At 46.0% G+C, this 25,612-nt stretch overlaps 1 protein-coding gene and 4 non-coding genes across 6 annotated transcripts in view; 2 read left to right on the top strand and 3 right to left on the bottom strand.

The window, feature by feature from the left end:
* The window catches only part of VAC14 (VAC14 component of PIKFYVE complex), a 105,678-nt gene that overhangs the window by 67,957 nt on the left and 12,109 nt on the right, over positions 1 to 25,612 (bottom strand). The window contains exons 2-12 of one of the 2 annotated variants that reach the window (XM_074285936.1): positions 20,677 to 20,827; positions 20,273 to 20,440; positions 19,397 to 19,459; positions 18,882 to 18,989; positions 18,653 to 18,762; positions 18,074 to 18,180; positions 17,682 to 17,816; positions 17,153 to 17,305; positions 13,983 to 14,034; positions 9,467 to 9,614; positions 7,814 to 7,879 (exon numbers count right to left, since the gene is read on the bottom strand). In XM_074285936.1, coding sequence (XP_074142037.1) covers positions 7,814 to 7,879; positions 9,467 to 9,614; positions 13,983 to 14,034; positions 17,153 to 17,305; positions 17,682 to 17,816; positions 18,074 to 18,180; positions 18,653 to 18,762; positions 18,882 to 18,989; positions 19,397 to 19,459; positions 20,273 to 20,440; positions 20,677 to 20,827 — 1,261 coding nt within the window. The remainder of the gene's footprint in view (positions 1 to 7,813; positions 7,880 to 9,466; positions 9,615 to 13,982; positions 14,035 to 17,152; positions 17,306 to 17,681; positions 17,817 to 18,073; positions 18,181 to 18,652; positions 18,763 to 18,881; positions 18,990 to 19,396; positions 19,460 to 20,272; positions 20,441 to 20,676; positions 20,828 to 25,612) is intronic. The other variant, XM_074285935.1, reaches the window with a different exon arrangement.
* On the bottom strand, positions 15,411 to 15,481 carry TRNAG-GCC (transfer RNA glycine (anticodon GCC)). The gene has a single exon. It is a non-coding gene; the product is annotated as a tRNA-Gly (tRNA).
* TRNAG-GCC (transfer RNA glycine (anticodon GCC)) lies at positions 15,807 to 15,877 on the bottom strand. Its single transcript has one exon. It is a non-coding gene; the product is annotated as a tRNA-Gly (tRNA).
* Positions 23,183 to 23,253, top strand: TRNAG-GCC (transfer RNA glycine (anticodon GCC)). The gene has a single exon. It is a non-coding gene; the product is annotated as a tRNA-Gly (tRNA).
* TRNAG-GCC (transfer RNA glycine (anticodon GCC)) lies at positions 23,724 to 23,794 on the top strand. The gene has a single exon. It is a non-coding gene; the product is annotated as a tRNA-Gly (tRNA).

The raw sequence follows: 25,612 nt of genomic DNA, 5'->3' as shown, positions 1-25,612 counted from the left end.
CAAACAAATTTCCATGGAAGCAATCTAAGAAAGCTGTTTAATGTACTGAATCTCCTCCTGAATCCCTCCAACACTGACACAAAAAAACCAATTTCAAGGGAGAGAAAGCTGGATGGGATTAAACAACCCAATTTAAAAGACTCTGAAAACTCAGCTGTTTCCACTGGAGTGCCAGGAAAGGAATCAATCAGCAATATTCTTTTCCTTTTTGTATTCAAATGAGGCCCTGACTATATTATGAGTCATTTCAGTCTGACAAGCTGTCTATCTGGGACTTGCAGGCTGCCTCCAGTGGAAGGTTTGGGAGGAAGGGGGGCAGGGAGAGCGGGGGGATCACAGACTTTGAGCAGGAAAACAATCTTCAGGGTCACCTAGCCCACCTCCCTGATTTTACAGCTAGAGACACTGAGGCCCACAGATTCTGAATAATTTGCCCAAAGTCACATGGTCTCTAAGTGGCAGAGCTAGGACAGAAATCCCAGACCTTCGACTATAAAGCCGGCACTAACCTACTGTCTGTGTTCTTGGCCCCTCTGGGCCTGGAGGGTCACTAGTGATGGGGCAGAGCTCATTCACCCACCAGGGAAGCTGCCCCTCCTCATGGAGATCTGGGGGAGGGAGAAAGGAAGTCAGGCTGAACCATAAAAGGTGGTGAGAACTGTGCGCTCGAGCTTGGCACCTTCCTCCACGGAAACCTGCAAGGCCCTTGGCCCAGGCCAGCCCAGCCACCTGCCTGGTTCAGGGTGAACTAAGGCTGCGGGTCTGTTTCATGTCCAAAGAACCCAGTGACTCCTATCCCAGACAAGGCTCTGTGGCCTACTGATGAGGTGCAGCTTCTAGGGGAGATGTGGCAGCAACCCTGGGGCTGCTGGGCTCAATCTCGGGCCCACTGAGTCTCCTCCCTGAGGCCACACGGCTTGGGTAGTGCCCAGTTCCACAAACAATGCTAGCTGTCAGGTAAGGCTCTGTCCCTGATTACTAAGCTTCTGAGACAATAATGAGCTGCATACCAGACCACTTTTCAACTCCACCTCTACTCTTACCTCAGTTCTAACTCTAACCCATACAATTAGCATATCAATGACATGAAGAACCAGATCTCTAGGTCTTTTCCAATAAATTTATCTTCTTGCTCCGGTTTCTTTGCTAAATCCTTTTGGAACTTAGCCTGCCTAAAATTTACAATTTGCCCCTTGACTTAGAGATGGGTTTGAGAGTACAAATTCTTTTGAGATGCCTCAGGATGTGACCCCTAACCTTTTAGGGGTCCCTTCTCTTTTGAACCTCAATATTTGGTGGTCTGTATAGGGAGTATTTGGCCTCCCCCTGGCTTTATTCCATGTGTGTATGTGTGCGTGCATGTGTATATAAAGTAATTTGGAAGCAAACTCAACTAAATTAAGGCCTCTCTACGACTAGGAGGATAGTGCATACAGGAAAGAGAATCTGTTTCTCTTTTCTCTCTCTTCCCTAATTGTAGCAGGGATATGTAGATGAGGGGATGAGAGAGAAAGAAAATATATTCAGTTCAGTGAAATGTTCAACTTGAGAACATGGCAAAAGCAATTTTAAAGGAGCTCTAATCAAAGCCCATAAAGGAATATGTAAATTGTAACCTATTTGCACTGATAGTGTTAACAGAAGATTTAAGCATTTGGAAACTTTAGGAAAACAGAAAAATAGTTCACTGCAACTGGAAAAACTCTAACAACAAACAACCTGCTTTTCAGTCATCAAGAGTCAGCCTTCTGAGGGTCCTGACAGTAAAAACTGGCAACTTAACCCTTTCTGGTTCACAAAAGAGAAATGGTTTATGTGAGTTGGAAAATAACCAATCTGTCTGGAACATTGTTTGGAATTTCATGAACTAAAGTTAAGTCAATTTTAAAATCTGTTTTATCTGAATTTTATGAATTGTCTTGTTTTCTCCCTAAAACAAAAGGGAAACTTATTTAAGGGAACAGAAATCCTCCCTGAGAATTTCCAAAGCTTCAACAGCTTGGGGACAAAATAAACTGAACTAAAAGAAGGTGGAAAGTTTATGTAGACTTGCTAATCCTGTTTTATAATGTTTTGCACATGTTATTTAGGGAATTAGGTATTTGCACCTTTGCCTAGAAAATTAAGAAGAAATTACAGCTAAGACTATTTGCCTATTACTTAGCAAAATTCTAAAACTGTTAAGTTATTATCATCATTTTAAACCTAAAATTGTTAATTATTGTATGTGGAACAAGAGAGATGAGGTGAAAACCTTATCAGGCCACCTTCAAGTATGAGGTGGGCAACACCTTTTCACCCTTCACAGAGTGAGGGAGGTATCAAACAGCACTAAGAATGGTTGGAATAGGCAACAACAAGTTCAGTCCCATCCCTGGATCCTCTGTCAACTTACCTTAATTTGTAAGCTTGCCAGTTTTCGTGAAGCCATCAGGATAAGCAAGGTCATCAGCCCTGAGAACTGAACCTGTTTAGGATGTATAGTTCCTAAACAAGGAATGTGTTTCCTAAGAATCTATAAGCTTGTTTAATGATTGATTCTTTGCACCAGCATGAGTTTAAATTCAAGAAAAAGAAACATGTTAAACAAAATCTTCTATGGGTGTAAATCTTGGTAAACTTTTAAAAATAATGTATCTAGCTGTAAACTTTGCTTAGAATTTGCTTTTAGAGACAAAATCACGATTGTAATTAATATTCTTTTGGATTTTGAATCTGATTGCCTTATTATTAAGTTAATAACCCACCATTCGAGAGAAATGCCATAAGTTACTCAGAGGGATGCCTTCCTGAACTGTCACAAGTGGATGTCTTATCTGGGCAAGAATTGGGAGGACAACCTCGGCCTCTGCTTAAGGTGAGATCTTTCTGACTCAGTTTCCCAATTCTGTTTTTTTGTTTCCCTTCTGATTATTCCTGAGCCTGGCTATGAGGTGAAATTGTTACTGCATTATGGGTTACCAAATGGAGGTAAGGATGCTTTATCCTATCATGTATGTACTCTCAGGTTGTGTTCCTGAAGGACCTGTTTTGATGCTATTATAATCATGTCCTTATAATTAGAGCAAGTGATCAGTAGAAGCCGTGAGCCCAGTACAAGTATCTCAGAGGACACAATGGTTTTCTACCTTAGATCTTAAAGATGTTTCTTTTGTGTATCATTGCAAAAAGACTCACAACTTCTTTTTGCCTTTGAAAGGGCAAATGTAACTCCTACCAATTAATAAGGGCAATCACGTCCATAACATGGAGGTAGCTCAGGGCTTCCATGACAGCGCCTACGTATTTGGACAGACACTGGCTATCCAGTGTGTAGATGATACCTTGCTCTGCAACTCAACCTGAGGCTTTTCTGGCTGCAGCCATACAAACCTTAGCTTCCAGGCCCTTGCCACCAAGGCTCTGAAGTGTCTTTGTCTAAAGGCCCACTTTGCCTATCAGTCTGTTGAGTATTTGGGTTCTGTTCACTCACTGAACCTTCCTCTAAAAAACAGCTGCATAATTTCCTAGCCATGGCTGGATTTTGTAGAATGTGGATACCTAACTTAGGTTATTGCCAAGTCCCTCCCTGATTCTATTCTAGGCCCTGATACAATTCCCCTCGATCGAGCCCTGTTCAGGCCAAGGATTTTAAAACCCTGAAAACTAAATTAATCTCTGCTCTGGCTTTAGCCCTACCTGAAGCTTTTATCCTGTATGTTGATGAAAGGTGGGGCCAAGTCCTAGGGGTCTTGACTCAGTCCCTGGGATTCGATCACACACCTCTTGCTTATTTCCCAAAGAAACTTGGTATCTTTGGGGTGACCCTCCTGTTTTAGAACTAGCTGCCACAGCCCTTCTAATTGGGTAATTTTCTAAGCTCACCTTAGGCCAACCATTGGAAGTTTTAACTAACCACCAGGTTCAGAACCAGAGTTTTAGATCTGGGGAAAACAAAGAGAGTGAACATCTATACTGACTCCAAATATATTTTGCATGTTCATGGAGCTATATGGAAAGAAAGGGGGACTTTTGACAGCAAAATTTTTTTAAAAAAATCCCCACTGAGTGTACAGGGGAAATTATACAATTACTGCAAACTGTTCGTGGACTTAAGAGAAGTTTCTGTTACCTTTTGTAAAGGACATCAGAAGGGGGATTCACTTCAGGCCAAGGGAAACAGGCTTGCAGATTCAGCTGCCCATGTTGCTCCCTGTTTGCCCTTGACCAGAGCACCTTTAATTCCCCAACTTCCCAACTCCTATACTCCCTCATATGGCTCCCAGGAACAAACTTCTGCTAAACAAAGGGGGAACAACCTTTCTCCTGGATGGTTTCAAATACCTTCAGGCCAACCTCTAATCCTGAAGGCCAGTCAGTGGTAACTTCTCTTTGGCCTACATCAAGCTACTCTGGGAAAAATGCTCTCCAATTCCTTGTGAAACCTATTTTCATTGGTCACAAGGTGAGAGAAACAATTAAGCAGGTCTGTCAGGCCTGTCCCAAGTAAATCCTGAAGGGGCTGCTAACCCCTCTCCCTCAAAGGCCACCCAGAGGAGTACATACTCAGGGGAGGATCGCAGATAGATTTTACATATATGCCCTCTCACAGAGGCTTCAAACTGCTTTTGGATTTTGTTGACACCTTTACTAATTGGGTAAAATTTCTTTCCTTATAAGACTGAAAAGGTTCAGAGTTTTTGCTAAAGGAGAGCAAACCCATTTAAGATTAATTATTATCTCCATTCTATCTATCATCCTATTTACCCAATGCCTAATGCCTTTTAAACATTATGGTGCTTGTACTCTAGGTCCTTTCACTGTATAAAATGGCACTATTGCCCCATGTCCTTTGAGGAGACAAAAGCAGGAATTTTGGGGAAATTTTCTTTGGTATTTACACTGGAAAAGCTGTCTGTGAGACATTCATGATAGCTTCATCTTGCCCCTTTCTTCCCAATCTTCTTCGGGGTGAGGTTCCTAGTTACTGTCTGTAGTAACTACCATACTAATTCCACTTTTAAATTTTTTTTTTTTGGGGGGGCTCATATTTGGCCCCTGCATTTTTTAATCTACTTGTGAGAGTTGTATATATCATGTTGAGAACTCTAAGATAGATACATACAGTGCAATAGGGATGAAGATAATGGAGAAGTAGTCTAGTTTGAAACTTATTGTTAGATTGAAGGAATTTATTGAGAATCATTGTCAGTTGGTGATTGTCAGATTGGAATCTACCAGATTCCAAGCCATGAACTACTGGTCAACCTGAATAACACCTGCTATCTGATTCTGATATCCCCTGGATGCCGCTGCTGTCATCTACAAGTCACTTGTCTCCCCTCCTCAGTCTGGACCCACTGGGGAGGGCCAGCTCTACGCTCTATTAGCCTGAATCAGCTCCAGAAGATGAAGCCTTCATCTTTTTGTCTCAAAAGAATTTGGGTCTCAACTGCTTGAGGGGGGAATGATGGGATACAACTTCTAGCAGAGATGTGGCAACAATTCTAGGGCCACCTGGCCTTGGCAGTGCCCAGTTCCACAAACAATGCTGACTGTCAGATAACAATCTATCAGTGATTACAGAGTTTCTGAGATAAAAATGAGGTGCACACCAAACCACTCTTCAACTCTACCTCTAAGACTGCTCCTCAATTCTATCTCTAAGCCATAAAATCAGCATATCAGTGACATGAAGCATCTGATCTATCTTTTTCCTATAAATTTATCTTCTTGCTCTTAGTTCTTTGTTAAATCCTTTTGGAACTTAGCCTGCTTCAATTGGTATTACGGTTACAATAAACTTTGGCCCTCGATTTGGACGCTGGTCCAAGCCTACAAATCCCTTTGAGACATCTCACGACACCAGTCTGCGACCCCCAACCTTTTGAACCTCAACACCATCGTTGCCCTTAAGTCAAGGGGGGGAGGGGAAGAACATTCCGTCTAGAGAGGGAGACAGCCCAGGCTCACCGCATTAGTCTCAGAGAAGCACTGAAGAGTCATCAAGCATTATTAAGCCTACCCTGTGCTGGGCATTGGGCTATGTTGAAGGCATGAGAAAGCTCCCCCACCCACCCACAACAAAACAAACCCTACCAACTCGTTTTTGAGAGGTGGGGGAACACGCACAGAACGAATTGGAGCTATTCTCAGAGGAAAGGCAGGGAGATTAAAGACTGTGAAAGAGTTCTTGCAGAAAATATGACCAAGCTAAGGCTTGGGGGAAATGGAAGGGCAGAGCCAGAAGTAATGCACAGATCTGGGAGGCCGGGGCCAGAACAAAAAGATGGCCAGGCCTGGAGAGCACTTGGAGGGCAATAAGAAGACTGAGGAGGCAGGAGGCAGCCAGGGAGGAAGGGCTTGAAAAGCCAAACAAAGCATTTTTGCTTAATCCTGAAGGTTAACTGGGAAACCTGGAGTTCACCAAATGGGTCTGACTTAAATCGGCAGCTGAATGGCAGGTGGATTGGAGGCAGCAAAGCCACCAGCAAGCTACTGCAACAAATAGCCCAGGCTTGAGGTGAAGGGGGGCCCATACCAGCATGGCGGCAGTGTCAGAGCAGAGCTGTGGGAAAGCAGAAGTGACAGAACCAGCCTGGCTATGGAAGGGGAGTCCTCACTAGTCACAGGAAAGAGAGGAAGAGGGGAGGTTCTGGAGGGTGAAAAAACGAGTTCTATTTCAGTTACCCAATCTATGATAGGAAGCTAGAGATTGGAAATAGAGGTCAGAAGAGAGTTTGTACGGAAGGGTAAGGGAGGCCCAGCCTTGTCTGAGTGCTTGCTCCCTGCAGAGAAAAGAAACTGCATCTCAAATAAAAGGCTCCCAACCCAACCAAGTCCGGTGTACTTGCCTCCAGCAAGGCCGAATCAAGAGCTCAAGAAGTAGCAGGCTACTGTTTCTCTTGATCATCTTTTTATCACAAGTATTTACTGAGTAGCAAATGTCAGGCACTGAGCTAGGCAGCAGAGATACAAAATGATCCCTACTTAAAATGAGCTTACACACTAACTCAAATTATTAGCCTGTTCCACACAAACATGCCATTCTGATTTCTTTCCCATGAGCTATCAAGTCTAAGGTACTAGGCAGAGGAAGGCTTAAACCAAAACATTTAAAGCAACCACCCTCTAGAGATAGATAGCTATCTATGGAAAAGAGAGCTCTTTTCCAAGGGGCGTTCCTCACTCACATACTATTGTATGAAACTTCCAAAAAAGGCCTGAGGAAAGAAGTGACTCTCCACCAATGTCATAAATATAAACAATAGCCATTATTATAGAAAGAATACTAAAATGGTTTATCACTAAAAAGGTTTTCTTTCTGTCTTTTTTTGCTTCATTATAAGGAACAGCTCTTTACAAAGAGGTGGAGGCAGTGGGAAATGTTAGGTAAGATATAAAAAAGGGTAGCAATAAAAGTTTATTTTATTTTTTTTTAAAAGATGCTCATGATGAATATGGAAATATGTTTAGAAGAACGGCACATGCTTATCCTAGTTCAGATTGCTTACTGTCTTGTGGGGAGGGAGAAAAATCTGGAACACAAGATTTTGCAAAGGTGAATGTTGAAAACTATCTTTGCATGTATTTGGAAAACTAAAATATTACTAAAATGTTTAAGAATGGAAAAAAAAGATGCTCTTGGACCATTCATTTGGTTGGATATAAGGATTGTGATTATTAGGTCATAGTTTTTTGGCAGGGATATGAGAACAGGAGAAAATGGACATATTAGCTTTCTCTTAAACCTGAGATTCCATACTAAAAGACAACAAAGATCAACAGTTGTGAGCTTCAACAAGTGATATAAAAAATATTTAAGATCCTTTACCTCATCTGATTCATCTGACAAGGTGCGAAGTAGGATGGGAAAAAGGTTATCTGTATGTCGGAACATCTGGAAAAGAAAACAATAATTACCTGAGTTAATAATTTACCTGAAGCATAATATACTGAGAGGAAAAAAAAATGGTTTCAGTTTTATTACATTAAAAGCCTTTCATCTCAAGAGTTTTATGAAAAGGGATTTTTTTTTTAAGAGAAGAATTCCTAATTATTGTAGTCAATTTAGGAAAGAGATGTAAAAATTGGTTGTAGAATAAAGAAATTATTTAATTATTTGTAATTTTTTTGTAGTGTAACAAAACTATCTTGATAATCAGTCACATTTTGCTGTGATGCTAAAATGTATTAAGGTTAACAGTACAAAATAGTAACCTATGTTTTACTACTTAACCAAAAATATTACTCTTGAGTAACTCATTTTACTCAAAATAGTATTCAAGTAAAATTGTTAGTAAAGGAAATAAATCATATTGGTTTGACTTTTGACAGAAGTTATACAAGTCGTATAAAATTTTCTTCTCGATTCTATGTGTATTTTGCATATTTTGTGTCTGGAGTTTTTTATTCTAAAATTTTAGAATTTTGTTTATGATATTATGTTTATTATAAGGAATGGTTAGAGACAATTGGAAATGTTAGGCAATGTATAAAAAAGTTTTCCAAGGACATATTTATCAGATTTAAAAGATCCCAATGACACTTATGTGATTCCATTTTTTTTTTTTTTGGATATTTGACACCCAGTAGCCATTTAATAATTTTTTTTTTGATTGATTAGTGAATTTAGAAAAGGGAAGGAGGAATAAGCATTTATATAGCACCTACTATGTGCCCAATGCTAAATGCTTTTTATACATATGATCTCACTGGAACCTCACAACAACCCTGCAAGGTTAGAGCTGTTATTACTCCCACTTTTCCGTTGTGACAATCGAAGCAAACAAAGATTACACAGCTTGCCCAGGGTCACCCAGTTGGTGTGTGTGTCTGGATAGATACTTAGGCCTTCTTGACTCTAGGCCCAACCCTCTACCTACTGGGCAACCAGGTGCCCCATGACAAAACAGTGACCTAATTTATTGAAACTGCCTTCTTTGGAAAGGAGGAGGGACTCCCAACAGCTCCTTCTTCACCTGAGTCTAAATGCTCTCTGAATGCACAGAATGTTTTTGTTGTGGGGCTTTCACTATTCACTAACATGTAACATGTTAGAACTCTTCAGTAACGTGTAAGAGTTCTTAAGAGTTAACTACTTAAGAAAAGTACCAGATTTTAAAATTGTTTTGATGTATGGATTTTTTTTTTTTTTTTTGCTATCAAAATCATGCTGACGTTTCATTTCTAAACCAAAAATAGATTTTTTTTTTAAAAACAGAAAACATAAAATAAAGGTTGGGGGTGGGGGTAGGCAAAATGTCCTCATGAAGTTAACCCTACCCTCTAGAAATCGTCTCCCTCTCCCCAGTCCTAAGAATGAAGTGGCCCCCAGAGGGCAGGTCGATCCTCATTTTGAGCACTCATCACTGCTTTGCTTGCTAGCACCTCACAAACCTGGAAGTGGAGGAAAATGCCACCAGGCACATATTAGGGAAAGCGCCGGCTGCTGTCGTTCCCTGGTCTAGAAGGGCCCCTGGCTTACCTTCCGGGGAGTCTTGATATACAAGTGGTAGAGCCACTTTAGGACAGCGATCCTGGTCATCATCCCAATGGCTGGGTCATGGAGGTGGCAGTTCAGCACCTGCATGATCTCATCGAGGTTCAGCGTCACTGGTAGCCCTTCGGAGCTGCTTACAAGAGCATAAAGACAGAACTGAGCCACAGCCCTCCAGACTAAACTGCCTCTAACCTGATCCCGAAAGACGCAAAGTGATGCTTGCGCCCCAGCCACCCACAGGCCTCAGGGAACAAGTAGAGGCCCCACATCACGTTTCCCATGATGTTCCTTTCCATTCCTCACTGCATATTCCCAGCAGCTTCTCAAACACACATTTGGGAAAGACTTGGGGAGATGGGCCAGGTCACTGGGCCCAGGGATATCATCCTTTTCCTTAGCACCAAACAGATGAAATTGCCTCAAGCCATTCAAAAGGCTTCCACTCAACATTGGCTTGGAGACATCTAGCTGCTACAAGTCATTTCGTCCCAGATTATGGCGGTATCCAGCAACAGAACGGTATCAAGGAAGGAAGGATTCAGGGTTTGGAAAGCCCTCTGCCCTTCTCCATCAGGTCCCGTTCCGATCCCACATGATCCTGTGTGCTTTTTTCTAATGAAGAGGCAGCTGAACAAAAGCCTCTGCTAATCACCCTCCAGGAGCAATTTGTAGATTTTCTTAGGGTCCAGCCCAACACACTTTTCCTTCCAGCATTCTCTTAGAAAGCAATCATACTGAATGCCCCACAGCAGCACTTCTGAGTTGACAGCATACTTTCTTCACAACTTTGCAAGGTGATTGTGATTGTGAAAATATCATTCCCCCTATTTTAAAGATGAGCAAGGTAAGGCAAAGAGAAACTCTTTGCTTTTAGGGCTATTACCCATAGGAAAGCACAGAGGCTTAGGTGGTAGCTGAGGTTATCTCTGCAATCTCAACATGGTGTCTATTAGCAGAGGAACTAAACACCCCCTGCAATGTGGCGTTTCCTATGGACTTGTACATGACAGTTAAGATGGCTGAATTATTCACATACACCAGGAACTCATCAACTCCATCTTTTATATTTGCCTGAAGCCTTTCTGAGGCTCATTTGATGTGAATTCCTAAAGGGCACACTCTCACTCTGGGTGATTTTCAAATGGAATTGCTGGCTAATTGGGTTTTCTGTTCCCTGTGACGCCTGTTACAGGGGCGACAGCGGGGGGCCTAACTCCCCCGATGGCCACAACGGTTGGGATGTGATCGGCAGTACGGAACAGAAAGCAGGACCCCTGGATCGGCTTCTTTCTCTTGCAATGAGATTTTTCCCATTTTTCCCAAGGGTACTAGGGTCTGAGGGTCCAGGGCACCCCAATGCTCCCCAGTGCTCTGGCAGCCTCATATCAAGGACAGGAGAAGCAAAGCAGGGACAGAAAGCCGCTCTGCCCCATAGCAGAAAGCTCCTGTTTCCGGCTCTGGCCTGGGGACTTGTAAACGTATTCCTCTGCTATCTGACTCAATTTCTTGGATTTCTCTCTCCTCCTTCACAGGCAAAGTTTCTCTTCATGACATCTTTAGTCTGTGACTTGTCTCTGACTTGGCTGGTCTAAGCAAACAACTCCATCTAGTCACTGGCTCCCAGGCCCTTCCCATTAAGTCCTCTTCTTTACTGCCAGCAGAATCCTGTTTTCCTGAAAGGCTCCTGGGCCTCGTGGGGAATGCAGACACCAAAAGCTGCTGCGTGGCTTTCCTGAGCACTTGGGCCTAGGTGATCCACCATTTGGTCCTTCTGTTTGCTACTGTCGAGGTACAAAGCTTGACTTTAGCTTTCCCCTCAAGGACCTCTTTTCATCAGCTGCCCAGGGATGAAGGAGGCTGGCCCCTGGCAGGCTGAGAGTCATGCTCACCTGCAGGAGCCAGACGAGAAGAGGACGTGGGGGGTGGGGGGGGCAGCTGCTTTTAGGCCAGCCACGTCTGTGCAAGAATTCCTCAACAGAGGATGACCAGCAGCAGGGGCTCAGCTTTGGTAGAGTGCACAAAAATGGATCCTGGATTCAGTCTGGCTGGCCTGTTTTTGAGTTATTAGTTTAACTTGCCTTCTGATGCTCTAGCCAGCCAGGGGGAAGAGGACACTCTGAGTCACCCCCAACTTAAAATGTCTTTTTTCCTAGACCTGGTTCAGGAAAGTCTGAGCCTTTGTAGAAGTGATTGGGGAGAAGGGGGGGACACGTGAGTGAAAGATCACCCCATGCTCTACAGATTATTAGATTAATGAAATTTTACTAAGTATTTTCAAACTTTTCTACTACCACCCGAGTCAAGAACCCGAGAATGAAATAGCACTGACAATGCCAAGCTCCCCACAAAGACATGTCTGGGAACTCATGTAAATGAGGGGGTTCTGGCTCTGTGGGACCCCACTTCTCAACTTCACACACCTTTCTTCCTACTCATTTTCTGTGCTCTTGCTCTTCTGGCCAGTGACAGCAGGAGTTGAAATAAGAAACCAAGATGCTCTGGATGCACAGGGAAAGTCAGAGAAGGAAAATGTGCTCTGCAGTCATGAGCCAAGTGGGAAGTAACCAGTCAAGAGGAGTCTAAACTAAGCAGGAGATGCCTCCCTGCCAAGCAAAATGATTGTGTTTTCTAGTACGGAACATGAGGCGACTGTGGAGGTTTAATGAACAATCAACCTAGCCAGCAATTTTAGAAATGATCCTTCAGCTATTCAGAGCCCGAAAACTAACCATATGCCAAGACCCTGCCCTCCTAGGAGCTGGGTGAGACGAGTGCCAACGTGCCCTCCAATGGAGAAACTGCCCTTTTGTGGCAGTGGGAGAGAGAGGCTTCCTGTTTCTGGCCTCTTCCTGCTCCAACCTGCTTCCCACTCCTGTGCCCTAAGAACCTTCCCAAGACACAGGTTCAGGCACGTCACTCTCCTGCTCCGAAAGCTCCCAGGAGATCACTGCTGCCAACATCCTTGGCCAGACTCCAACAATCAGGCTCCCCCCCCACCCCCATCTTCCTTCACATCCCTCCTCTCACGAGCTCGAGCTACCAGCTACAGGGCCCACAGCAGCCCACTGCAGTACCATCTCTGGGCACCTGCACAAGCGCTCTTCAGCTGTTTCTCAAAATCACTGCCTTAGGCGTTGCCTCCTCAGTGAAGATTTTTCTGATTCTCATCATCGCTCTGCTCTCTCTTGATTGTCCTCATATTATACTTGTAGAAGCACAGCATCCCACGATAACATGTAAGGTCTTTGTAGGCAGAGACTACTTTATCGTGTCTCTGCATCCTAAAAATTTAAAATGCTTTTTGAATTAGACCAATTATCCTTCGCTAGCCAACCAAAGAATGAGTGACCTTTGGGATAACAAGTTCATGAAAGGAGCATTTGGTTTATGTGACTACAAAAATCACCAGCAGTTTCAACATGTCACAGACATGGCTCTGGTCCTATGGAGCTGCTATGGACAAAAGCTCTATGTACATAGAAAATACTGGATCAATACCGGAGAGTAGATTGTTCAGGAGCTGGGGCCTAGTCCAGGAGAAAAACTTTCATTAGAAAGTGTAGGGAAAAGTCAAGTGGTTTCTGGGGTCCATTTTTAGAAGTGGACCTTACTTTGTTGGAGCTTACTGGTTCAACCAGTTAATCTGGGACACATGCTATGGACAGAGGGGAGTTTGGACCGGGGCTGGGGCTGCTTCTCATTACACAGACAGAGCCAATCTGACAACTCTAGAATGGTACTTTCTTGTGTGGAGTAATTAGCTTTGCAAGGAACTTGTCAGACTTCCCTAAATCAAAAGTTTCAAGGGATAGAGCAGACCCTGTAGTCTGCCTGGATTGGGATGGGAAAGGAACAGTCCCTCTAAGGGGCCTCTCACACCCCAATGCATTTCATACATTATTCAAAGGAGAAAAACACATTTGTTTCAAGCCATTCCCCAGGCAGGGCATTGGGAGGAAACCCTGTGGCAGCACTGCCACCATGTGGCGATCCCACCACACAGCTCTCGTCTCTACCCACGATTCCTTTTAGTCCAACGCAATCGTGCTGCTCCTTGTGTGAATTGAGACCCACCGGCACACTGGGTTTCTGCAGCCCCTCTAACTCTTACTCCTTCTACCCTCCACTTCCATGGTGCGTCCCCTGGGTGTCCCCCCACAACCCACAAAGGAGAATGGACGGGAGCCTGCCCTGCAGTAAGCACAGGGCGGTTTGGCGATCTGTTTTATGCCCAGGAGCTTCTGACTGCCTTCTATAAGGGCCTTCCTTAAGGAAACATTTTAACTTTTCAGAATTGGGCACAGAGGTATAGGAAGCTTAGGCCCATCTTTATTTAGCCATCAACTCATCTGCAAAATGAGGAAGACTGGGGACATGACTCAATGGCCTTATCTATGAACCTTCTTGGGCGAGAAATCCCTTTCCTCTTCAGGCACCCCAGCTGGTAACGAATGCCCACCTTCCTCCCTACAAAGACCTGCCGGTGGCACAAATGACTTACCTGGCTGGAGTGAAGACACTGAAGCTGGAGTCACAGGAAGCATCCAAACAGCCTGGAAACAGGGACAGGAATAGACCCATTAGCCAGAAGGCAAACGATCCCTCGGGAAAAAGGGGCCCAGCCCCAGGATACAGCTTTACGGAAAGGTGAAACAGGACCCACCTCTGTAGTTCACGTGGCCCCTTACTTCTCCAAGACACTGGGCCAATGGATGGCTTCAAGCTTGGGGCTATGGTACTCTCTCCTGGCTGGCCTTGGGCCAAACACTAAGTAGGCCTGGAGAATTCCAAAGGGGCTCTGAAGAATGGATGCCCCCTCGATTGCTGCTAAGTCTGCTGGCTAGCTCAAATCTTTTTACTACTAATTTTTAGCCAAGCAGCTCATTCCTTCTTGACTTAATGAATTGAACCATCATCCAAAATTGGTTTCCAGCACTCAAAGAAAAAACATTAGAAACATTTTTTCCCCTTCGTCATATGATAACAATTTTTTAGGCACTGGGGAGGAGCTGGAGAGCCTTCTTTAGGATTCTGATTGAAATTCAGAATGACTATATTTTATAAAGCAGAAAATGGGAAGTGTTAGATCTATTTGAAGAAAAAGAGGTAACATTCTGAGCTATTCTCTGACACAAATGGAATCTTACTACAGTGAACTTTAATCACCGGAATGCCCTTTTTATTGTCTCTACTAGAATTCAAATGACCAAATGTTACCTCAAATGCACTGGATAAGACTTGACTTTTTTTTTTTTTTTTTTTTTTAAAGTAAGGTGTATGCTATCATAGGGCTAATTCTGTAATCTCCAATAGGACTAAAAGTCTAGAGGAAGAAAATAAATGCTCATTTCTGTGGCTCTCCTCTGTTGGTGAGCATACTTGGAATGGGATCCTGGGGTTGAACTCTTTTAGAAGCAGAAGGGATTGGAACAGTACGACCAAGGCTTCTTCCACCTCAGCAGAATGATCTGATCTCTTGTAGTCTGGGAACTCAACTTTCAAAAGGAAAATTTAGTCATCAAAGAGAAACTCAAGCAAGATTTCTTACCCAGAGGCTTTTTCCTCCTTGGAACCACTATCCTATTCAAGAACTTAAGTACCAAGAGGAAAGCTGAAGGATCTATTTTTTTAGGTTTCTTACTGATTGATGACTTTCTTTTTTTTCTGTGCTTCAGTTCATTAATTCAACTAGCCTTTACGATCTCCCAGGCACTTTTGGTAGGTAAGAACTTCAAAGAAGTATTACCATTCTAGAGATGAGCTACACCCAGGAAATAGCTATAAACTGAGCTCCTCCCTGCCATGACACCACTTACAGGAAACATTAAAATCCCAACTCAGACTGCTTGGCTTATTATGGCGATGCTTTGGTTGGAATGCAGCTGCTTGAAGGATATGTAAGAATTTCTTTTAAAAAAAATCAAGTAGCTGCATTGGCCGGGAATCGAACCCGGGCCTCCCGCGTGGCAGGCGAGAATTCTACCACTGAACCACCAATGCTCTTGCTAGGAAAAAGACTTTCTATAGCTGCCATGTCACTGCCGGCTCATCCTCTTGTTCTCTGAGCTTGACCCAGCACACAAACAGTACAGGATGGGAAAGACAGGGAGCTAATTAACTCTCAGGCCTGTGGGGTAGCCATCCAAAGCCTCTTGTGGCTGAAGGTGGACAAGAAAAATTCAAAATCCCCAAGATCTTCCACCACTAAGCAAACGTTCCTTGGGCCACTGACAGAAAATGTCTTTAGAGCACCACATTCATGACAGGCTAAGGGGAAGGTAAAAAAGAAACTCGATTAAAACTTCTCTTTCCAAAAGCTTGCTGCTGCATTGGCCGGGAATCGAACCCGGGCCTCCCGCGTGGCAGGCGAGAATTCTACCACTGAACCACCAATGCTCCAGCTGTGCTCGGCTCTGCCTCCAGCTGTTTTATCCGGCTCAGCTCGCAGGGGCAGGCAGCAACCCTGTAACATGATCCTCGAGGCCTCCCGTATTCTGCTCTGCTCAGTGCCACATACCTCACAGGCTAAGGCTACATGGAACTCTGGGGTTCTGCTTATGTTTAAAAGAAAGAAGTCTGAGAACAGACATGAGCTCTTCTGGATTTGGGAATCCCTGCAGGTCCTTGCCGTCTGCTCAGCTCTGAGGACCCCGGGAAGGGACTAAGGAACTGATTCTCTGGTTCCTGATTTGAGAGTCCAGGCCCGAACTAATGGATACAAGTCACCATAAACAACAATGGGAATCTGACAGATAGCAGGTTAAGCTCTTAACTCCTTCTATTAGTACAAAAATCAGTGCGATGCCAGGCGTATAAAAGAGGGGGAGACAGCTGACGTCCACAAGGGGGGAGCAGGGGCCGAATGCCCTTGAGGCCCTTTGCATGCCCCATGGGCCGCCCCAGGTAATTTAAACACAGGCCTGGCTCTACCTGGGAGGCCGAGGCCACAGCAACGCTCGGGGGGCAACCTTTCCTCTCCCAGCTTTCACATGAAACCCCACAGGCTGGGGGGGTGCGGGCGGGGGCCCTACTGGTCTGTACCTCGCCCTGGTCACCAGGCTGGAGCAGGGCCGGCTCCAGCGGGTACAGCCTATCTACCCCGGGGATCAATTGGCCCCTAAACCCTTACAAGGAACCTAAGGCCCTGATATACAACCAGAAAACCGGCCCTGCCCACAAAGGGCTGATAGTCTCTCAGGAGAGACAATAGGAACAAACACAGATACATTATGGGTCAGATCAATCTAGGGAAATTATGGGCTGGGAGCTGGGGGCTTCCAATATGCTGCAAGAGCCTGGAAGGAAACCAAGGGCTGCAGCAGGGGAAGGGGAGGCCAGAGGGGCACGGTGATGGAAGGGCAGCAGCAAGGAGGCTGCCCGGCCGGGCAGAGCAATGCCCGGAGCTCCCACCACAATGCAGCCTGAGCAGGGCTGAGACAAGAGGCGGAGAGAGACAGCACCAGGGCTGAGTTTTAGGAATAAAGAGGACACAGGGCCAGGGGGTGGGGGAGGGGACAGACAGAGGCTGGGGAGGAGATGTAAGGGCTGAAAGGGGGGGGAATGCAGGGGCTGGGAGACCCAACAGGAGGCTGCCTAGCATGAGTGGGAAGAGAAGGGCACAGACAGGCTGGCGGAGGCAGAATCCCCATTTCTATCCCCCAGAGCACTCACCATTGGCAGTCACCTCCTGCTTGGCCAGAGAGTCATCGGGGCTGGTCTCGGGATGGCCCAGGGCCCTGGGCCTGGGTTCGTCCGGCTCGTCGTCCTCAGGGGTGACCAGCTTCATCAGACTCTGGTTGCACACATTGGCCATCTCCTTGATGCCTGGTGGAGCGATGTAAGGGGCAGTGCAGAACACGGGAAGAGCCTGAGCATTTAGGGTTAATCCTAAATGACTCCCGACTCTTTACCCCCATGGAGCCCCATCTAAGTCCCCACCCCCTTGGCCCAAGTCTCCTTGACCGTCAAAGGAGGGACCGGATCAGTCGGTGCCTGAGCATTGTGAGTTCCAGGCCTATAGCTGCAGCAGAATGAGTGGCAGGCCAATGTTCCCGGTGCCACCTTCTCCCTGGGCCCCCTGGGAGCTCCATCAGAAGGGGCAGCTTGGAGCTAACAAACACAGAGCAGTTTTCTGAGATTCCCCAATTTCTGAGCCCTCCTGGCTTTGGTCATTTCTCTGCTGCCCAAGGGCTAAGGATACTTTTCTTTCGGTCATCGTAGGCCAGGCAGGGCAAAACAGCTGTCAGGATGCCCGAGGAGTAGGGCAGCATCACCCGGCCAGCCAGCTGGATGAATTCCCTCATCCAGCACATCGCTGTGAGCTGGATCAGATCATCTGAAAGAGAAGGGCCACGTACGGAGGGTGAGGGGAGAAAGCACCCCAAAGACCAACTCTCACTCTGCCTCCTCCTTCGCCCTGGGACACTGGGAGCAGCCCGTGCCAAGTCTCAGGAGAGCGCAACAAGCCTCTGTGCACAAGGTGGGCAGTAGCCATGGCCGCTCCTACATGGGCAGCCTCAAGAAGACTCCCACCCGCCCTCTGAGGTGCCCAGCATTCCGCCCAGGGCCTGGGTTTGCCCCTCCAACACTCACCTGAGTTCTGGCAGTGAATCACCAGAGTGTTGGCCATCTCAGCAAACTTGACGCTGGAGGGATTCTTTTTAATCTCTTTTAAGAATTCTCCAAGAGCCACCTCACACCTGCCAGGGGAGAGAAGGACAATGCCTGTGCCAGCCTTACCTCCTCCTGGCTTTGCTTTGTGGCATCGGGGGGCAGCAGGAGATACAGAAGAGAACTGAACAAAGGGGCCAACGTGGGGGGCTAATTTAGCTGCAAACTGGAGACCCTGGACGATCCCTCCACCTTCTCTGGCTTAAGTCTCCTCCACTGGAGAAAAAGGTGAATGAGCCAGACGGCCATTCAGAGTCTGCCCAAGCCGGCATCACTTAGGAAAGATGACCCACACAGAGTTTCTAGGGAAGAGAGAGTTGGATCTGCCCTATTTACTGTGAAACAGCCGGTGAGATAAGGAGGAAGCTCATGTATACAGAAGTGTCCACCGGACTGCCCACTTACTGGACCACCTGCACACCAGACCACCCATACACTGACTGCCCACCCACTGGACCACCTGCCAGACCACCCACCGGACTACTCGTACACCAGACTCACATTTTCCGTATTTCTTTGCTGTTGTCTCCCAGAATGGGGAAGAGCCCATCGAGGATCTCAGGTAGGTAATCTAACAGGTTAATATCAGGCACGGACTCAAGAACCAGGATCTGAGCCAAAAGAAAGCAAACGGAAGTCACCATCTCCAAAGGGTGGCCTTCCTGGGGTCTGCAGGAGCCACCATGTGATGCCCCGGAGCTGGGCCTTGGCTTGGTGTGGCCATACTCACCCAGGAGATGATGAACTGCCGGGCATACTGATTGTTGGAGTAAATCCTCTCACGTAGCAAGGGGATGAAGCTCACCAGGTCAAACTTGTTGTTTTCGGTCACGATGTCCTGTTGGCCAGAGCAGATCTTAATGCCTGCTTCTCTACCCTCTGCCCAGAATACCCAGGGGCCACTTGGCACGCTGGGAGAGGGAAATGAAGGGGACCCAACGAGGACAGGAGGTCCCAAGGGGAACAACCTCTAAGTTATCACGGAAAGGAAGGATGAAGCCTAAAGGCAGGAAGAAGTATGTGAGACAAGGAAGCAGTAAGAGGACTGAGGAGAATCCATTCCATAAGAAACTAGTATGCTGTTCCCGAGAAAGAGTTGGGAGGGAAGTGAATGTGGCCACAAGGAAGGCAAAACAGAACATTTACGGCTTGCTGACAATACAGCACACTGATTGTCAAGGCCAAAGAGACCCATGTGGGAAGGAGCGGGGCGTGAAAGGCTACTAGACTTCAGAAGACAAATACCTTTAAGAGGCGGTCCAGGAGCTCAGAGCCACTTTTGACATTGGGATCTGGATCAGCAGCCAACTGGAAGCCAAGGAAATGAGACAAATTTAACACGTCACAAACCTTCTGGGCACAAAAGGCATGAAAAATGACTGGTGGGGCTTTTGTGCTCATTAGTAAATTCAAGAGTCTTTTATTTTTGGAACCTAAACCTGAAGAACCTGGGGATGGGCAGAAGAAGCAGAGTTAGGTGAAATGAAGCCTCAGCAAGGCACCGAGGCCCAGCCGAACATCCTCATCTTTCAGGGACTGTGAATCACTGCTGGTGTGCAAATACTTTCCCTTGCTCCCCAGGCTTCACAATGTATTATGATATCTCTCCCTATTCTCCTCTCTCCTCCCCCAAATAGCTAATCCTGGGAAAGTGGGTCAGAGCTAGACTCTGGTGCCTCCATAGGGATGTCCGAAGGCAGCAGCAGCTACAGCACAGCAGGCCCCTCAGGTGGCCAAGAAAGGTGTGTAAAGGAGGCTGGAAGGGGCGCATGTGACTTGTTCCATCATTTTTGGTCTTGTCCGACTCTTTGTGACCCCATTTGGGGGGTTTCTTGGCCATTTCCTTCTCCAGCCGATTTACAGGTAAAGAAACCGAGGCAGACAGGGTAAAGTGGTCAGGGTGACTGCTGGGTAAGGGTCTGAGGCTGGATTTGAACTCGGTCTTGCTGATTCCAGCCTTGCCACTCTGTCCACTGCACCACCAGCTGCCCCTTTCATGTTATTAGGAAAGGCTTCGTACAGAAGATGGGCCTTTATAAGAGCACAAGCTACAAGACTTAATCAAGATGACCAAGTCCCGGAAGCCAACCAGCCAGATCCATGAGAAAGGGAAATCTTTACCTTGCTCAGCCCATCAAAAAGCACATCGAAGTGGGGCAGGACTGAGCCCCGGGCCACCTTGACAATGTTGTACAGGGCTTCACAGGCATAGTAGCGCAGCCGGCTATCAGCATCATTGAAGCATGTCAGCACAGGCTCAATCAACTCCTTCAGGTACAGTCCAGAATCCTGGGGGCAGGGGGGTAATGAGGGATCAAACAAAGAGTGAATGAGGGCTCTGATTCCTGGACACCTGCATTTTGCTCCTCTTGATAGAGGTTCTCAGGAGCAGAATTTAAGGCTGGTCTGGTGTCTGCCTCCTAGGACGGAGTACGGGCTGGGTACGGTGACTAAGCCTGATGGTCCCAGGGCAGAGTGACACAGGGAGGTATGCAAGGAACATCTGGAAGACTCCCCAGACCTACCTTGCCCAATGCAATGGAGCAGGCCGCCAGGCCGATAAGGCCCCCTTTCCGGCTATGAGGGTGTTGAGAGAGGGCAAATTCCTGGGACAGAATCTGGATCACGTGTTTAACTTGAACTGCATTATTCTGGGCCACAAACTCTCGAACCAGCCTAGAGACAGAAGGGAGAGAGGGCTGGTGGAACAAAAGCTAGCCTGGAAGTAGGAGCCTCTTTCCTGGCCGTGCCTAAAATTGTTCTTCTCACTATCCCTCGCTTCCCCTAAATCCACAGAAAGTCCAGGGAAGCCAGCGAAGCCCCCAATTCTACCCTCATGGAGGCAAAGCAGCGGATCTGAAACAAAAAATATAAGCAGTCAGGAGGAGGACGGCTATGTTGAAGTTCCACACTTTGGGCTGGTATAGTGAAAGGAGAAGGATGACTTGTTCAGAAAGGGGAATCGGGAGTCTAGGTGCTTTCCCAGTTTTCTGGTCATTTCCCCACCTTGTACCAGGTTCCTTTAAAGTAAAATGAAAAAAAAAAAAAAATCTAAGGTTCCTTTGTCATCAGTCTTCTCTCTACACACTCTCTCTTAAAAAAATAATTCAATTTTCTTTTATGTTTAGTTCTGAATTCTCTCCCTTATACCTTAGTTCTCTCACTCAGTGAAAAAGCAAGAAACCAAAGCAAATATGTAGAGTCAAATTAAATAAATTCCTGCATTGGCCATGTCATATGTGCACACTCGCTCTCTGTCTCTCTCTCTCTCTGACACACACACACACACACACACACACACACACACACACACACACGCGCGCGTGCACGCGCGCTTCATTCTGCACTGAGTCCATTCACGTCTTTTGAGGAGAGATATGATATCTCCATGTTCTCCTGATCTTAGCTTCTCCCATGAACCACAGCTGGTCCCTCAGATGCCCCAGATCTAGTCACAACCAGCTTTTCTCTCTACACTACACTATATTACTACATATGTGGCAACTCTCCCTCTCCCCCTGCCCTAAGCTCCATTCCATATCACCAACACACAGCCCCAGATACTTTCAGCTGCTTGTGCTGCTGGCACCTTAACTTAACAGATCTCAGAGAGAAGCCCTCCCCATTTCTGTTAAGAGAAATACCTCCCAGGTTTGTAACCCTTGAGTTCTTCTCAATAATTTCTACCCGTCAGCCCCAAAGCTGAGCAACCACCAAGTTCCACAGATGTGACCTTCAAACTATATCTCCCATCTATTCCTTTCTGTCCACTCACATGTGTACATTCAAACCCTCACAACCTGTTGCCATAGCCTCCTGATTCATTTCCCTGGGATGCTGACTTTCTTAAGACATTGATCTTAACCATGTCACTGGCTCAACAAACTCCAGTGGCTCTCTATAGCCACTAGAAAAAAACAAAACAAAACCAAAAATGAAAAAACAAAACAAAACAAACAAACAAACAAAACCCCATAGCCTCCTCAGTTTGGCTTTCAAAGTCCTTTACAGTATGGCTTTCTGGGCTTAAATTAAGACTCACTGACTTTTCCAGAGAATCAAGCTTTAGGGGTTTTCCCATGCAAGTATTCTCTCTTCTGCCTCCGTGTCCTTTCAGACTCTTATTCACCCCACATCACCCCCTGCCTTCTCCACCTTTGTTTTCACCCTCTCCTTGCATTATCTTTGGTTCCTTCATGGTTTAGCTCAAATGCCACCTCCTACATGAAGCTTGTCTGTATCCCTGCCTGTCCCAGTCATTAGCAATGATTGCCCCAAATATATTTCTTATGTATATGTGCACATCCCCCTTCCCCCAAACATAATTAATGTAAGCCCTCTGAGGGTGGCGCCCATTCAGCCTTTGGTTTTATCTCCTGTGTGTCTGGAGCACAGGGCAGATTTACCAGAGATTTGCTGAGTGAAGGGCAGGTGAGAGAATTTCCTGCAGTTGGAAGGACTGAGTTCCTGAAAGTTCATCAGCTCAGAGATGTGATGGGGAGACATGCATTTTTAAATGAGGCCCAGTCTGTGATCACATGAGGGAGGGTCTGCTTGGAAACAAATGTCAACAGAGGAGGGTCAAAGCCGGCCCCTCAGCCCACGTCTGAGCATCCTAAGTGACTGGATGCAGTCTGCTCATGGAAATGGACATCTTTCTGTCTAGCTTATTTCCACAACTCAAGCCCAGGGCTAGTTCAGGCCAAACTGGAGAGAGCCCCAAGGCCCAAAAAGGCTCCCCAGTCACAGAACGTGTGGGCCCTTTCCCAGGGGCCCATCATTCCTCAGAGCTCTTGGATTCTGGAAAATCTCTACAAATCTCTCCTCAGGGGTGACTACTAGAGATTATTTTTGGGAGCCTCATGTTGGGCTGTGGCTGATTTCCATAACAATCCCAGAAGATTTTCAGTCCAAGCTGAGAATGGGCAGGTCCCCCTCAGCTGCTCCCTTAACCAGAGAGATCAGTCAGTTGGGAAACCCTGGGACTGCTGAGAAGGAGGTGAGCAGGCAGGGTGGATGCCACCCAGCGCAGCATTGGTGGTTCAGTGGTAGAATTCTCGCCTGCCACGCGGGAGGCCCGGGTTCGATTCCCGGCCAATGCAGCAAGTTTTTCCCCTTATTCACTCTTAGAAAATACAAGGGCTCTTTTGAATCCCTGCATACTTCAGGTCCATGAGTAAATAAACACTCTCCAGGAGGGAAAAACCCTGACCTTATCCCCAGCCTTGCTTCCTTCCTTGATTTCCCCAGGTTTACCTGCTACATTCCTTTCACCAGAAGAGAAATCAAATGAGAAAAAGAACAGTGGACAGAGTGACGGATTTATGGCTGACCATGAAAGGCAGGAAAAGCCCAAAGAGTTCTTGTTTTCCTTTAACCCTGGGGGGAGCATGTGTCTAACTCTAGCTTTTGTCCCAGCATGCCTGGAAGTTCCATCACTTACCCTGCAGCCTCAGCCCCATTCTTCAGCTGCTGATGCGGCAGCTGGACAAGAACTCTGGGGCTGGCCTCCGCCCACGGGGCTGGAGGCAGAGGCGGAACAGAGCTGCCAGCACAGCTGCTGACAGCTGGAGCATTGGTGGTTCAGTGGTAGAATTCTCGCCTGCCACGCGGGAGGCCCGGGTTCGATTCCCGGCCAATGCAGCAGCAAGCCTTTTTTTTTTTTTTTTTTTTTTTAAAGTAAACTTAACAGTTCTGTTATATTTAGTTCTGAATAAATTTTTTTTTTAAAAGATATTTTCTGGTTTCTCTTTGACAGTCCTTATACAAAAAAGGTCAGTTCCTTAGAAGCTATAGAAACATGAAGTTCCTGATTGGTGGGGATCAGGGCAAAAAAGGGTCCCACTCACCAGGAGCATGCTGGGCTGTCCTCTCCCTCCCAGGCTCTTCTGGCCCTTCCCACACACTGCCCTCTAGGGACTGGGTAGGAATGTCCTCACCTAATGAGGAGGCGTTTTCTTCCTCCTCAGCCTTCACTAAGACTTAGGACTGCTTTTAACACCCCAGTTTGTGCCGCTCCAACTTGCCCTTCTTTGGTGGCTTGTCAGGAAGGGAACCTGCAGTATCTGCCTGGGCACGTATAAAGTGCTCAGGCCCTTCCCCCACCTCAGCTCCACAGCCCTTTTAAGGCCAACTTCTTGCTTCAGCTGGAGATGCTTTCCCATCCATTCTTCTGGTGGGCCTGTGATGGGGCTGAACCTGCCAAACTAGGCCGTACTGACCACAGTCCTGCGGTCCTTTGCACTGTCAGCAGCAGGCCCTCAGTACTCATGGGATTGGCTGCATCTGAAACTCTGGGGAAGGAGCTGGGAGCAAGCCAGCAAACATCAAAGGGGACCAAACCCTCCAGATGCTATCAATATCACAGGGTCTGTGCTTTCATCTCACAGAGCCCAGCCCCCCAGCTAATCAGTGACACATTTTGGCTCTCTCAAAGCCCCTGGGTTCAATGATTCACACTTACAGAGCTGGTTTAGGAGAACTTGGGCAACAAGGGCATGATTAGATAAAAGAAATGGGATTCTCTTGGTACAGCGTTGCCTGTGGATGCCCAGCTCTGCCATTTATGCTTCAATTTCCTCATCTGTAAAATGACAGGTTAGATAATATGGCCTCCAATTTTCTTCTGACTGCATCTAGAAACTCAATACCAAGAAATAAGCATTTTGTGCATGCACATACAGAATACTACTTAAGCCACCTCCAGTAGGGAGCACTCAACATAGCAGTAAAAATGCTTTCTATTCTCCTGGTCACACCATTCCAGTAAAGGCGGGTAGTGGGAGACAAAGAAGGGGGGAGAATTCTACTGAAGCAAATGAATGCAGAAATGGTTCCAATTCTCCTGTCAATCCTCCAAAAACAGACCTATTAGATGGTGAGTTAGAATTCCCAATTCATGGATATGGCCCAGATATGATCAGTCATGACTGAAACTGGCTCTAAGTTCCTAGTTTCATCCTTCAGACCATTTTTCTTTTTAACTTGATGGGGTGAAATCTCAAAGTGGATAGGTCCAAATCAAATCTACATGTACTAAGTACTATTAGAGGCAGATCTATTTTATACATATATATATATAATAGATCTATTATGTATATAATAGCTCTGCCCCTAATGATATATATATATATATATATATATATAGTAATATAAGCAAATTAGGATAGCATGGGAAAATTTATGTGTCAGATCTTTGAAGAAGAGAGGAATTTATAGGCAAAGAAAAACATTATTAAAATTCAAATGGATAATTTTGATTACATGTAACAATTTTGCACAAACAAAACCAGTGCAGCCAAGATTAGAAGGAAAGCAGAGAGTTGGGAATATTTTTACAGCAGTGTTTCTGATAAAGGCGTCATTTCTATAAATACATATAGAAATGACTCAATTTATTAAGAAAACTAGTCATTCCCCAATTAATAAATGGTCAAAGGATATGAACAAACTATTATCAGA

Source organism: Sminthopsis crassicaudata, chromosome 2, assembly GCF_048593235.1.
Source record: "Sminthopsis crassicaudata isolate SCR6 chromosome 2, ASM4859323v1, whole genome shotgun sequence".
In the NCBI taxonomy this organism is placed as follows: Eukaryota; Metazoa; Chordata; class Mammalia; order Dasyuromorphia; family Dasyuridae; genus Sminthopsis; species Sminthopsis crassicaudata.
Note: the sequence above shows the minus strand (reverse complement) of the source record. Positions and strands in the feature narration are given on the sequence as shown.